The sequence below is a fragment of the Embiotoca jacksoni genome, unplaced genomic scaffold (genome assembly GCF_022577435.1).
Source record: "Embiotoca jacksoni isolate LCO1_2020_lvr unplaced genomic scaffold, fEmbJac1.0.p SCAF_125, whole genome shotgun sequence".
NCBI classification, from domain to species: Eukaryota; Metazoa; Chordata; class Actinopteri; family Embiotocidae; genus Embiotoca; species Embiotoca jacksoni.
Genome location: NW_027185258.1, coordinates 217550 through 232394, shown reverse-complemented (window position 1 = coordinate 232394; position 14845 = coordinate 217550). Strand labels below are relative to the sequence as shown.

Here is a 14845-nt window from a genome sequence, read left to right as displayed (position 1 = left end):
AATCATACATGTTTAAATCATGACACTTAAATCATACGACACTTAAATCATACGACACGTTTAAATCATAAATCATATGACACTTAAATCATACGACACGTTTAAATCATATGGCACTCAAATCATACAACACTTAAATCATACGACACCTTTAAATCATGACGTTTAAATCATATGACACTTAAATCATACGACACGTTTAAATCATATGACTTAAATCATACGACACGTTTAAATCATATGACACTTAAATCATACGACACGTTTAAATCGTATGATGTTTAAATCATGACACATAAATCATACGACACGTTTGAATCATATGACACTTAAATCATACGACGTTTAAATCATATGACACTTAAATCATACGACATGTTTGAATTATATGGCACTTGAATCATACGACACTTAAATCATACGACACCTTTAAATCATATGACGTTTAAATCATGACACTTAAATCATACGACACCTTTAAATCCTATGTTTAAATCATGACACTTAAATCATACGACACGTTTGAATCATATGGCACTTAAATCATACGACACTTAAATCGTATGACGTTTAAATCATATGACACTTAAATCATACACCTTTAAATCCTATGACGTTTAAATCATGACACTTAAAATCATACACTTAAATCATACGACACCTTTAAATCATATGACGTTTAAATCATATGACACTTAAATCATACGACACGTTTGAATCATGACACTTAAATCATACGACACCTTTAAATCATATGACGTTTAAATCATATGACACTTAAATCATACGACACGTTTGAATCATGACACTTAAATCATACGACACCTTTAAATCCTATGACGTTTGAATCATATGGCACTTAAATCATACGACACCTTTAAATCATGACTTAAATTATACGACACGTTTAAATCAAACGAACCGTTTAAATATGACACGTTTAAATCATAGAACACATTTAAATCCTTCCACACGTTTTAATCATGTTTAAATCATGACAAGTTTACTCATGCCTGAATCTGAAACCTCCTTCTCACCGATTGATCGGCTCCCAGTTATAGTCAGCTGATCACAGATCAATAGTCAGCTGGGTCTTTACCGTCGTCCTCTGCTGGTAGAACCAGGTCCAGTCCGGTTCTAGCGTGGAGGGAGGAGGAACATGCATGTAGGATCGATCATCACATGGGACAAATGAGAGTAAACACGGAAGCAGCTGTTTGTTGTTTGAGTTGTTTTTTATTGTTTACAACAAGGCTACATCACCGATGATGTCATGGTGTCAGTCTCTCCGCCTCATTACCCAGAGTTCACTCTGTCTCACTTTGTGGAAAAACAACTAAAATTCAACCAAAGTTAAAAAGGTCAAAGGTGACGCCAAATCCTCCAGCATTACGCCTCCTCAGGCAGCCGCTCAGCCAAGAGCATCATGGGAAAACTTTTGGCTCTTTTCATGGCACGGACAAAAAACATCACGACCAAAGTCCCAAAAATAAATCTTCTCTAAAAAACTGTTGACCAGGCACGTCCTCGACTCCCACTGATGAAGATCCTCATCCGTTCACCAGGTGAACTCCCTCCTGTCCTGACCCCGCCCACCTGCTGGGCCCGACCCCACCCACCCGCCACCTGCTGCAGGTGAGGTCAGGTGAGGTGGGGGTTGGGGGAGCGGACTCGTCTGTCCAATCAGTGTTCACTCTGTCAGTCCTTCAGAGTGATTCGTCCCGTTTCACATTCAAAGTCCCTCCTCCTCCTCCTCCTCATCTTCATCTTCCTCGTTTAGATCTCCGTCTGCATCGACGCTTTTTGCCGTCACCTCTGAATGTTGGTCAACAAAAGATTTAACCTGAAAACAAACCGCTCGTCAATAAACCCGATCAGAACTCATCAATCAATGAACTGATCAATAAATCATCAATAGAGACAGCTGACCGTTTACCCGTGTGATTGACCCCCCCCCCCCCCCCCCCCCGTGTGATTGATTACCTGGTGTCGTGTGAAGGTCGCAGCTATCGGAACAGTCTGGTGAACTCTCTGATGGCCCAGCACACCTGTTTACACTCCTCGGCACTGAGAACCACAGAAGAAACAAAAATTCATCAGCAGAGTTCTCTTTCTTTCCTTTGGCGGGAAAGATGTTGTTACCATGGTTACTGTGTTAACAGGCTGGTTGCTTGGTTTCCAGCGGATGAAGTTTGTCAGACTGACATGAAAAATACACAGGAGGTCCAACAGCTGTTTACCTGTGTTTATTTACCTTTGCATTTGTTTACCCGTGTTTTAATTACCTGTTTGTTTATCAGTGTGTTTGTTTACCTGTGTGTTTGTTTAGCTGGTGTTTGTTTACCAGTGTGTTTGTTTACCTGGCGGTGCAGTTGTCTCACCTGGTAACCTGTTTGTGGAAGTCGGTCAGCTGTTTGTGGGTGACGGTGACGGCTCCTCCTGACGTCTCCTTTGGTAAACCTTTCAGAGCGTTCTCCAACCAGCGGCAGAACGTCTGGAACACAGAACCTCAGAACCTCAGAACCAACTAACAACCTCCTCCTCTCTCCTCCTCTCCCCTCCTCTCTCTTCCTCTCTCCTCCTCTCTCCTCTCCCCTCCTCTCCCCTCCTCTCTCCTCCTCTCCCCTCCTCTCCCCTCCTCTCTCTTCTCTCCTCCTCTCCCCTCCTCTCTCTTCCTCTCTCCTCTCCCCTCCTCTCCCCTCCTCTCTCCTCCTCTCCCCTCCTCTCTCCTCCTCTCCCCTCCTCTCCCCTCCTCTCTCTTCCTCTCTCCTCTCCCCTCCTCTCCCCTCCTCTCCTCTCCTCTCTCTTCCTCTCTCCTCTCCCCTCCTCTCTCCTCTCCCCTCCTCTCCCCTCCTCTCCTCTCCTCTCTCCTCTCCCCTCCTCTCCCCTCCTCTCTCCTCCGACTCACCGGCCTGTCGAACACCATCACCTCCCAGAGCACCTCTGCTACGTCAGGCAGCGTGTACGGCGGCAGACAGAAGCAACATGAGTGCATGAGCTGCGTGACGAGCTGCTGGCCGTGCTGCTCCATGGCCTGACCAATCAGCTGCTTCCTCACCTCGAAGTCCTCCTCGTGCTGTACACGGAAACACGTGATCGTGACGTAAAGCGTGTGCAGAGGAACGGCAGTGACCTTTGACCCTAGGTCAGGGGTCTATGTGAGGACTCACGTCGTTGGACACTCCGGTGTGGATCAGGTCTCGCACGAACTTCATGACGCTGCAGTTGGCGTCTCGGTGGTCCAACGAGGTCGCGGCGATCGCACACTGGATGATGTGGACGATGATGCTGCTGCTAAGCAACGTAACGGGACTCCTCTGGACAAATCTGGACACAGACAGGTGGACGTCAGAGAGACAGGAGGAGGAAGACAGACAGGTGGACGTCAGAGAGACAGGAGGAGGAAGACAGACAGGTGGACGTCAGAGAGACAGGAGGAGGAAGACAGACAGGTGGACGTCAGAGAGACAGGTGGAGGAAGACAGACAGGTGGACGTCAGAGACAGGTGGATGTAGACAGACAGGTGGAGGAAGACAGAGAGGTGGACATCAGAGACAGGTGGATGTAGACAGACAGACAGGTGGACATCAGAGACAGGTGGAGGAAGACAGACAGGTGGAGGAAGACAGACAGGTGACTCACCTGGTGGCCAGTCTGAACAGGTCGTCCACTGTGTCCGGGTGGTTCCTCAGACCGTTGGGCTGCTCCAACAGCTGGAAGGTCGGCATGCACAGAGCCTGGAGGAGGAAGAGGAGGCCATCATCACCATCATCACTTCAATCACCATCATCTTCATCACCACCATCATCTTCATCACCACCATCATCATCACCACCATCATCTTCATCACCACCATCATCTGCACCACCACCACCACCACCATCATCTTCATCACCACCATCACCATCATCACCACCACCACCATCATCATCATCACCACCATCTTCATCTCCACCACCACCATCATCACCATCCCCACCATCATCTTCATCACCACCATCATCACCACCATCATCTTCATCACCACCATCATCACCATCCCCACCATCATCTTCATCCCCACCACCACCATCATCACCACCATCATCTTCATCACCACCATCCCCACCACCATCACCATCATCATCATCATCATCACCATCATCACCACCACCACCACCATCATCACCACCACCACCACCATCACCACCACCACCACCACCATCACCACCACCACCACCACCACCATCATCACCACCACCACCACCACCATCATCATCAGAGAGAACAGAGCAGCATGGTTACCTGCAGCATGTCCAACAGTCCCTGCCGGCAGCCGTCCTCCATGCCGTACTCGTCCACCAGGATGCTGCCCAGGTACAGGAAGCAGGAGTGTGGATACACCTGGTACACACTCACCATCTGAGAAAACACACCTGATCAGTGTTTCCATGGCAACGTCTTTAACAGGAGCTCATTATAGGCGTGTTCAAATGAACGTGCAACCAGGAAGTGAACCAGACATTTTATCATGTGACCTCACAGACGACCTGGTCAGTAAGACAGTCCCAGGTGTGTCTCACCTGAGTGACGAGCGGCTGAAGCAGGGAGGCGGAGCCTTTTCCAACACATCGCACAGCAAACCTGAGGCAGCGACAGCATCGCTCCACAATCCTGTTATCAGCCTGGTGAGTGTTCAGAGTCTCCGACAGCACCGGCCAGATCTACAGGTGGGTCACAGGTGGGTCACAGGTGGGTCACAGGGTTCAGGTAATGATACAGGTGACAGTTCCAGGTAAAACAGGTGAGCCCAGGTAACCTACCTCCTGGATGACCTTCTGACAGGGGTGGGTCTGTCCGTTCTCCACGATGGGGTTGGTGTGTCTGAGGACAAACACAGAGTTCACTGTCGCTGCCTCACCTGACATGAAGCTCCGCCGCAGGTAACACTCACCTGAAGATGACGGCCAGTCTGTCGAGCCACACGGTCGGATCAGCCGATTTACCGTTCGTAGATTCTTCAGCCAGGAGCTGAGACATGAAACAGGAAGTGATTAGAGAGGCGGAGCCTCAGAGAGGATGAACTGAGGAACACTCACTGACCTTCTTCAGAGCCAACACCTGCACGGCACACAGGTCACTCAGACACTCGGCGATCTTCTCCAGAGGAAGACGAGCCAGGACCAGAGCCGTACCTGCACAGGTGACACCACTTAATGAGCACCTGTTCACAGCTTCAAACATGGCGTCTGTCAGAGCATCGCGGTCACACCCGACGACGGTCAGCAGGCAGGTGAGACCTCATGTCTGAACATCCGCCGTCATCAAACTGAACACGAGCACTGCAGGTGTGCGACAGGTACCTTTGAGCAGCCCCACGGCAGCCTCGGTGGACAGGGCGAAGGAGTCGAGGGCGCGAGCGATGTCCAGCAGACCCTGGAAGTGCTGCGCCATGTGGTCTCTGCACACCGAGCAGATGTTGTGGATCGCCTTCGCTGCTGCCGACGCCAGAGGTTTCTCTCTCAGGCCCTTCATCAGGTAGTTCAGGACAGGGTCTGACAGGGGGGACACAGGAAACAGGAAGTAGATCAGCAAGGGGTGTGACAGGAAGTAGAAGTAGATCGGCAGGGGGTGTGACAGGAAATAGATCGGCAGGGGGTCTGAGTGAACCATGACGGTGTTGGTGGATGAAGGTGTTCGTACCCAGGAACCGCGGGTTCCGGTCCACCACCTCGCTCATCTCCCCCACCAGCTCGATGCTGGTGTAGCGGACCGCCATGTGGACGCTCTCTGGGAGGAGGACCACCTGCTGCAGCACCTCCGACAGCGTCGGGTTGTTCTCCCTGAAACACACTCAGGATCAGAGCTGCTGCAGAGAAACCAGGTGGGCACCAGCTGTGTTTCCAGATACTCACGGATCAACACTCTTGGCGATGGCGGCCATGATGAAGAGGACGGCCTCGGTCACCTCCCACGGAGGGTTCCCTTCTTTTAACGTAGAATACAGCTGAGAACAAACACATGATCGTTCAACATAGAACCAGTAAACACTCACCTGGACAGTAAACACTACGTTACCCGAGAAACACCTGGACAGTAAACACTACGTTACCTGAGAGAAACACTCCATGGACCCAACAAGGAAGATGACGTCTTTAACGAGGTCCGACACTCTCATCCTGAACTCCCCGAAGTCGTCCGTGTCCTCGGGGATTCCCTCCTGAGATTAAATAACGGATGGTACAAATAACAGGTTTAAACCGAGCGGTCCAGAACCAGACTACATGTAGGGGTTCTGAGGGTTCTTACGTGGTCTGGGTCCAGCTGGCAGTGTCGGGCCAGACAGTGCAGCAGTCTCTGGATGTAGGGTCTGAAGATGTTGTGCAGCGCCGCGTCGTTGATCTTGTACAGGTGTTCTCCCAGCCGGTACCAGAAGTTAAAGGATATCTCCACGACCTGGATCACAGACACCACTTTCTAAACACCTTGCAGAACCACGTGGACCAGAACCTCCCCCAGGGATGGAGGAGGTCTAGGTGTAGCGGCCCGGTCTAGGTGTAGCACTCTGTACCAGGTGTAGCTGTCTGTACCAGGTGTAGCGGCCTGTACTAGGTGTAGCGGCCTGTACTAGGTGTAGCGGTCTGTACCAGGTGTAGCGGCCTGTACTAGGTGTAGCGGTTTGTACCAGGTGTAGCGGTCTGTACTAGGTGTAGCCAGGTGTAGCGGTCTGTACTAGGTGTAGCGGTCTGTACCAGGTGTAGTGGCCTGTAATAGGTGTAGCGGTCTGTACTAGGTGTAGTGGTCCGGTCTAGGTGGTGTAGCGGTCTGTACTAGGTGTAGCGGTCCGGTCTAGGTGGTGTAGCGGTGCAGTCGTACCTCGTACTGCGGGTGCCCTGCACAGATCAGCAACAGCTCCAGGGTCCGCAGGTCGCCCATCCCCTGGCCGGGGCTCCGGACTGTGGTCTCCAAGAAGGTCTCGCACAGCTCGGTGAAGATCCGGCAGTAGTTCAGCACTCTGAGACAGAGAACACATGAATGAGACACGGCCGTACGAGGACAGCCCAGTGCTACTGGTGCTACCGATTCTGCAGGTGCTACCGATTCTACCAATTCTGCAGGCGCTACCGATTCTGCAGGTGCTACCGATTCTGCAGGCGCTACCGATTCTGCAGGCGCTACCGATTCTGCAGGTGCTACCGATTCTACCAATTCTGCAGGCGCTACCGATTCTGCAGGTGCTACCGATTCTGCAGGCGCTACCGATTCTGCAGGCGCTACCGATTCTGCAGGCGCTACCGATTCTGCAGGTGCTACCGATTCTGCAGGTGCTACCGATTCCCGAGTCCTCACTTGTCCAGGTCTTCCCGGGCCACCGCCATGTGGTAGGCGGTCTCCAGCGTCAGGACGCCCTGGAACAGCTGCAGTGCCAACGCCACATTGGTCTCCACGTTCTCGATGGCGTACAGGGACGAGCAGACGCAGTCGGATGCTGCCTCGTGGAGGTTGGTGGACGTCTCGTCCCTCTGCTGGGGAGACACACACACATCAACACGGTTGGGGACATTCTTGACAGAACCATCGGGGAGATGGCAGATCCCTGGGGCTCCGCCCCCCAACCGGGACGGACGGACGGACACACACACACACACATACACACACACCGGGACGGACACCCCCCCAACCCCCCCCACCAGACCATGACTCACCAGGACCTGGAAGAGGACCATGAGCAGCTGGTTGCTGGCCATGAAGTTGCTGTCCAAGACGCCAAGGTTGAACCAGCTGCCCAGACAGCGGAACACCTTCATCAGCATCTTCTCATCGTTCCCCGTCTTCTCCACGCAGGATGTCTGGACACGGGACAAAGGACAGGTCGTCTCAGAGAGGACAGACATGACAGACGGGCGGAGGACAGACAGGTGTATGAACAGACGGGCGGAAGACAGACGGGGGGAGGACAGACTCTGACCAGCAGGGTGACCACGGTGCTGGAGTAGAACGCCAGGTCCTCGATGATCTCCGTCCTCCGATTGGCTCCGATTCGTAGCGAGCGACTGTGAACCTCCTCCGGCAGCACCGTGAGAATCTCTATGAGGAAGGGCATCGAGCTGATGTCGTTGTTGTACCTGAGGGGGCGGAGACAACAGGCCACAGGTGAGTCCGTCTAATATTCCACCATATCTGTATTTCTTGTTTGTCAGAACAGTTGGAGGTGTCTTACTTTTCTATGAGCGTGTGAACGCATCCTTTCCAAGACGCCATCTGAAGAGCCAGGTCAGCGATCGCCAACGCCAGCTGGGACACAGGAGACATTTCTGACCACGCCCACAAACACTCAGGTAACATCACAGGAGACATTTCTGACCACGCCCACAAACACTCAGGTAACATCACAGGAGACATTTCTGACCACGCCCACAAACACTCAGGTAACATCACAGGAGACATTTCTGACCACGCCCACAAACACTCAGGTAACATCACAGGTACACGTCTGACCACGCCCACAAACACTCAGGTAACATCACAGGTACATGTCTGACCACGCCCACAAACACTCGGGTAACATCACAGGAGACATTTCTGACCACGCCCACAAACACTCAGGTAACATCACAGGTACACGTCTGACCACGCCCACAAACACTCGGGTAACATCACAGGGACCTGGTTCTGTGTGTACCTGGGTCTGAATAAACCTGGTTCTGTATGGACCTGGTCCTGTTGGGGATTAGGTTCTGTATAGACCTGGGTCTTTATAACCCTGGTTCTATGTGGACCCGGTTCTGTTGGGTCCTGGAGCCTGGTGTTACCTGGATAGGTGTGGTGCAGCTCGTTACCTGGGTGACGATGATGGGCGACAGGTCTTTGAGGTTCTGGATGTGGGTCAGCAGGGAGTCTCGCAGTGCATTGTGGGTCTCCGGAGGAAGCTCGTAGAAGGAGGTTTGGATCTTCATCTTCATGGTCTGAGCAGCGAAGTAACACGACTCCACGTCCTGTTTGAGCTGCAGCAGTTGGTCCGAGATCTCCCACGCATACATCTGCAGCACAGGAAGTGATGTCATCACACCTTTTCAGTCACCTGAGTGACTCATCAGTTTATTAAACAGGTGAGTGAGCAGCAGATGTCTCACCGAACAATCATGACGCTGGAAAAGGTTTAAACTGGTTCATGTGGTTTTTCCTGCTCGAATCCTTCAAAATAAATTCTGTTTTCTCTGGAACTAATAAAGAGAATAAAAACAATCGGCCTCCATCTTTGTTTGTTCACATTTAACAGAAATCTGACTTAGATTCAATATTTTAATATTTTACAAAATAAAAATAATAAAAATAAAAACACTGAATTTATTTTGAAAACCTTCAGTGGGAGTAAACAGACTTCCTGTCTGCTCCACTCTTCAGACCGAAGCAGAACTGAGACCACCTCCCCACCGGGTCTCAGTTCTGCTTCAGGTCGGACCTTCAGAGGGTCTCGGTTCAGAAGGAGAGTCCCGGTCTGAGTCCTGATCCAGGTCCTGGTCTGAGTCCTGATCTGAGTCCTGGTCTGAGTCCTGAACCAGGTCCCGGTCTGAGTCCTGATCTGAGTCCCGGTCTGAGTCCTGATCCAGGTCTGAGTCCTGATCTGAGTCCTGGTCTGAGTCCTGAACCAGGTCCTGGTCTGAGTCCTGGTCTGAGTCCTGAACCAGGTCCCGGTCTGAGTCCTGATCTGAGTCCTGATCCAGGTCCCAGTCTGAGTCCTGATCTGAGTCCTGATCCAGGTCCCGGTCTGAGTCCTGATCTGAGTCCTGATCCGGGTCCCGGTCTGAGTCCTGATCTGAGTCCTGATCCGGGTCCCGGTCTGAGTCCTGATCTGAGTCCTGATCCAGGTCCTGGTCTGTGTCCTGATCCAGGTCCCGGTCTGAGTCCTGATCTGAGTCCTGATCCAGGTCCGAGTCCTGATCTGAGTCCTGGTCTGAGTCCTGATCCAGGTCCCGGTCTGAGTCCTGATCTGAGTCCTGATCCAGGTCCGAGTCCTGATCTGAGTCCTGGTCTGAGTCCTGATCCAGGTCCCGGTCTGAGTCCTGATCTGAGTCCTGATCCAGGTCCGAGTCCTGATCTGAGTCCTGGTCTGAGTCCTGATCCAGGTCCCGGTCTGAGTCCTGGTCTGAGTCCTGATCTGAGTCCTGGTCTGAGTCCTGATCCAGGTCCCGGTCTGAGTCCTGGTCTGAGTCCTGGTCTGAGTCCTGATCCAGGTCCTGGTCTGAGTCCTGGTCTGGATTCCTCTACCAGTCAGAGTCCAACAAGTTAGAACTCGCTTCAACGTGAACTTTGACCTCTGTGAGGTCCCGGATGTTGGAGGTGTCCGAACCACCTCCTGTTACAGACTGAGCAGGTCCCAGGGGGCGGGGCCTATCTCAGCTGACTTCCGTACCTGGACCGGTCTCAGTGAACCACCGTGATGTTCTGATCGGTTAGAACCGGACGATCTGTGAATGGACTCCCGGTCGGACCGGACCGGTCGGACCGAACCGGACCGGTCCGGTCGGACACGAACACTGCAGCGGTCCATTAGCTAGCTAACATGCTAGCAGCAGCTAGCATAGCGGCCCTCAGAAACCCTCCGAGAATAAAAACTCTGCCCGAACCGGAACTCCTGCGAACATTAAACACGCTGCAGATTAAAACCAGTTTCTCTGTGTTTATTAGAACCAGCAAGAAGCTGCTGGAGCTCATTGGACCGCTGACATGTTCTGTTTTCATCCATTCATTTCGTTAGCTTAGCTGTGATGCTAACGGGACCTCTGAGACTGCGCACTTTACTTCACCTGGTCTTTGTTTACGCAGGTAAACCGGGTTTTAACCCGGTCCAGACGACCCACCGTGAACCCACCTGGGACCGCTCCCCCTCCACCCCGCCGGTGCCGCGGCCCGGTCCCCGGCCTCTCCCATTTTCTTACCGACCGCTGCAGCTCTCCGAGCCACACCGAGGCTCGCTCCTTCCCGGACGGGTCCGGGTCGTGGTACAGGGCCTGGACCGCCTGGTAGACCAGCGCCAGGTTCGGTTTCCCCCCCTCCATGGCTCGGGTCAGAAGCAGGGATACGGTAAGGCAGAGAGTTAACCGACGGCGGAGCAGAAGGAGCCCTACACGGTCCGTGTGTCGACCGCCATCTCGCACAAGCTTCCCGCGTGCAACCGCTGGCCTTTCCCGAGCGAAACCTGGGCAGGAACATTGGTTCCGCCCTGTCGTCACAGAACTCAATTCAAAAAGTCTCAAATTGTACGTGTATAAGACGAGGAAGTGGTCGAAAACCATCTGAGAGCCTGGACTCAGAGACTCTGTGGAACATTTCTGCCCCGGAGATTTAACCCGTTACACCGACATGTTTGTACGGAGACAGACTGATGTTTTTATAACGAGGAAATGACTCGACACGTTTCTGTCAGTCACGGAGACACAAAACGGCCTTTTTCTTAATGAGCTCTGGTCTAGTTTCTGTTCACTGGAGGGATATATTAAAACAAAATACAAACAGATAAACAACAAACATCCGGTGGTACAACAGTGTTTTATTTTCTTTAATGAACAGAACAATAAAAACGAGTCAACAGTTCATGTCTGAACCAGCAGATGGCGTCAAAGAGTTTACAGGAAGCAAGAAAACTCAATAACTTTATCAAGAGACAAAAAAACAGATTTAAAACAGAGATAAAAACAATGTTTCTCTATCTGTGGTTCGGGGACCAGCACCGGTCCTTCTCTGAGATCTGGTGGTCCACTTCTCTAAATCACGTTTTAACCTCCATCAATCCAACAACACAACAAGTTTCATAAAGTCTCCACAATAAGAGAATAAAATCAGTCATCAATAAAACTGATCTGTTGAGTTCTTTTATTGTGAAAAACCAGTGAAGCTGTAGAGAATGACCTCTGAACTGAGGTCGTATCATACCCATGCTTCTCCAGCTCACAGCCTGGTTATGATACAGCCGCAGCTCAGCAGGTCAACTGTCAATCAATCCATCAACCAATCCATCTACCAATCAATCAATCCATCAATCAATCCATCTACCAATCAATCCATCAATCAATCAATACGATCCTGATCTTCTCAAGAGCTGCAGGAGACAAACAGACTTTTAATTTGAAGTCTAACGTTTTGCTTCCTGTTTGAAAAATATATCAACAAATAAAAAACAAATACCTTCATCTTCATCTTCATCTTCATCGCTGAGTCTTCCTTGACTGGGGAGACAGAGTGATGAAGAGAAGTGCTGAAGAGGAGAAGTGATGAAGAGAAGGACGAGCAGCTCAGTTTTAAAAGGAAACGTGAGGCAGATTTACATCTTCATCATCGTGGCCTTCATCACCGTGAGCCTCTTCCTCTCAGACCAGTAGGAACCCATAGGAACCAGTGACCAGGTGTCCGGAGTGTTCCTCACTCTAATGTGGTTCGTGGCAAAGGTCGAAGGATTTGGAGGATGAAGACGATTTACCTGCTCAGGTAAATCTGAGACATCCGGACACGAAAAACAAAGGGTTTGAGAGGATGACATCATTGGCCACCTGCTGCCCTTCATCACCATCATCTTCATCATCTTCATCACCCTCATCTACATCATCATCTTCATTACTTATACCTCATTACACAGAAATACTACAGTTTGTACTTTAAATAAAAAATACTACAGTTTGTACTTTAAACAAAATACTACAGTTTGTACTTTATATTTAATCCTTTTTCTAAAACTGTAAAACATGAATAAAAACAGAATGTGATGATTGTAAATCCTGTAAACTTTCATATTTAATATAAAATAGATCAAAGTCGGCATACCAGATGTTGAAACTGAGAGATTTCGTTGTTTTACATAAATATCTGCTCATTTTGAATCTGGTCAGCAACACGTCTCAGGTTCATGTTTTAACAACACTCTGTAAATGTTGGGGAACTGAGGAGACCCGTTTCTGGAGTTTTGAGAGTTAAATGTGGTCCCGTCTGGCCTGATGTAGGTGGTTGCAGGTCTGGACTGCTGGCAGACATCCAATCAGAGCCCTCAGAGGTAATCAATGAGAGAGACAATTGGTTAATTCTGTAATGAATTGTTTGATTAGATGCTAATGGGGTTTAATTTAAAGGTTGACATGATTAATGGCGTCTGATTGGTTGATTGTTTGAACAGGAACACGTTCCTCAGAGAACCACAGATGTTCTCACACGTTCTCTCTGATTCATAAATGATGTAAGAAAGGCCGGGTCATATTTCTGTTCCTCTTTGATTCACAGAGGACTCCTGGAGTGGTTGATGGGTGCGTTTCCATGCCGACCAGAGCTCTGATATGATTTTTAAGCCGCCGTAAACAGATTAGAATGTTGACAGGATTTAGCGTCGTAGTCCTGAAAGTTTAGAAGAAGCCTCTTGTCTCCAAGTGGTTTACGAGCGTATATAAAGGGGCTGAAGGGTTGTCATGGACAACGCTCAGGGTTGCCATGGGGAAATACTTCCACCTGTACGAGAACATCTCGAAGGTGAGTCCCTTCGAGGGGCCCCAGCACTACCTGGCCCCGTTGTGGACCTTCCACCTGTAGACAATCTTCATGGGTCTGGTCCTGTTCGCCGGAACGCCGCTCAACCTGGTGGTTCTGCTCGCCACACTGAAGTACAAGAAGCTGCGAATCCCTCTCAACTATATCATGGTTAACATCTCGCTGGCCAGCTTCATCTTCGTCACCTTCTCCGTCAGCCAGGTGTTCCTGGCCACCATGAAGGGCTACTTCTTCCTGGGTCACACCATGTGTGCTCTGGAGTCGGCCATGGGCTCCATCGCAGGTGAGTCCTCCTCTTCACTTCGCTTCCTCAGCAGCAGGTGGCGACACTGAGTGACAGCGCTGAGTGACAGCAGTCTGACTCCTCTCTCCCCCTCACCCCCCTCTACCCTGTACCCACTAGTAACCACGCCCTGGGGGCGGTGCTCTTCACCTGGATGATGGGGATCGGCTGCGCCTCGCCGCCGTTCTTCGGGTGGAGCAGGTAGGTCGCTCACCTGAGTCGCAGGTCGCCGCGGTGTGACGTCCTCCGACCGGTGTGTGTCTGTGCAGGTACATCCCCGAAGGACTGGGCTGCTCCTGCAGACCCGACCGGTACACGCACAATGAGGAGTTCCACTGCACCAGCTACATGAACTTCCTGATGGTCACCTGCTTCATCGCCCCACTCACCATTGTCATCTTCTCCTACTCACAGCTGTCGGGAGCTCTGAGAGCCGTGAGTCAACCCGTCAATCAATCAATCAATCAATCAATCAATCAATCAATCAATCAATCAATCCCTCCCTGTTCTCAGGTGTGGTTCTGATTTCAGGTGGCGGCCCAGCAGACGGAGAAGGAGGTGTCCAGGATGATCGTGGTGATGGTCGGTTCCTTCGTCACCTGCTACGGTCCGTACGCGGTGGCTGGATTCTACTTCGCCTACTTGCCAGATGAAAACAAAGATTACCGGCTCGTCACCGTGCCAACGTTCTTCTCCGAGAGCTCCTGCGTGTACAACCCGCTGATATACGTGTTCATGAACAAACAGGTAAGGAGGAAGTGCTGGTGCTGGTTCTGGTACTGGTTCTGGTGCTGCTCCATGACAGAGTTTCATGTGTTGGAAGGAATGAAAACATATTTGTGATTTCTTGGTCGTCAGTTTAATGGCTGCATCATGAAGATGGTGTTTGGAAAGAAGATGGATGAATCATCTGAAGTGTCCTCAAAGACGGAGGCATCCTCGGTGTCCACGGCGTCCTGATGTCTGGACTGAAGGCCTGAAGGACATTTTTCAACTCTGTAAATAAAATCCTTTGTTTGTTTAGATAGAAGCAACAAAAATCAAATAAAAAT

General features: G+C 50.7%; 3 protein-coding genes across 3 annotated transcripts; 1 reads left to right on the top strand and 2 right to left on the bottom strand.

Moving 5' to 3' along the window:
* Positions 1-1216: 1216 nt before the first annotated feature.
* On the bottom strand, positions 1217-11172 carry tnpo3 (transportin 3). Its single transcript, XM_069145462.1, has 23 exons — positions 10921-11172; positions 8821-9021; positions 8202-8275; positions 7950-8106; positions 7687-7830; positions 7331-7506; positions 6857-6995; positions 6290-6436; positions 6093-6200; positions 5896-5987; positions 5684-5823; positions 5344-5535; positions 5084-5175; positions 4935-5011; positions 4804-4864; positions 4564-4704; positions 4286-4402; positions 3644-3738; positions 3171-3327; positions 2909-3076; positions 2382-2494; positions 1984-2067; positions 1217-1843 (listed from the first exon to the last, which is right to left on the bottom strand). Exons 1-22 carry the CDS (start codon positions 11038-11040, stop codon positions 2007-2009), a joined length of 2772 nt encoding a protein of 923 aa, XP_069001563.1. The 5' UTR covers positions 11041-11172; the 3' UTR covers positions 1217-1843; positions 1984-2006.
* LOC138195767 (clumping factor A-like) lies at positions 9433-10532 on the bottom strand. Its single transcript, XM_069145415.1, has 2 exons — positions 10395-10532; positions 9433-10245 (listed from the first exon to the last, which is right to left on the bottom strand). Exons 1-2 carry the CDS (start codon positions 10530-10532, stop codon positions 9433-9435), a joined length of 951 nt encoding a protein of 316 aa, XP_069001516.1.
* A 2281-nt stretch (positions 11173-13453) lies between the features above and the next one.
* opn1sw1 (opsin 1 (cone pigments), short-wave-sensitive 1) lies at positions 13454-14809 on the top strand. Its single transcript, XM_069145461.1, is given in 5 exon segments — positions 13454-13830; positions 13914-13994; positions 14063-14228; positions 14325-14540; positions 14652-14809. Coding segments are annotated over 5 exon segments (942 nt in total). The 3' UTR covers positions 14754-14809.
* Positions 14810-14845: the final 36 nt, after the last annotated feature.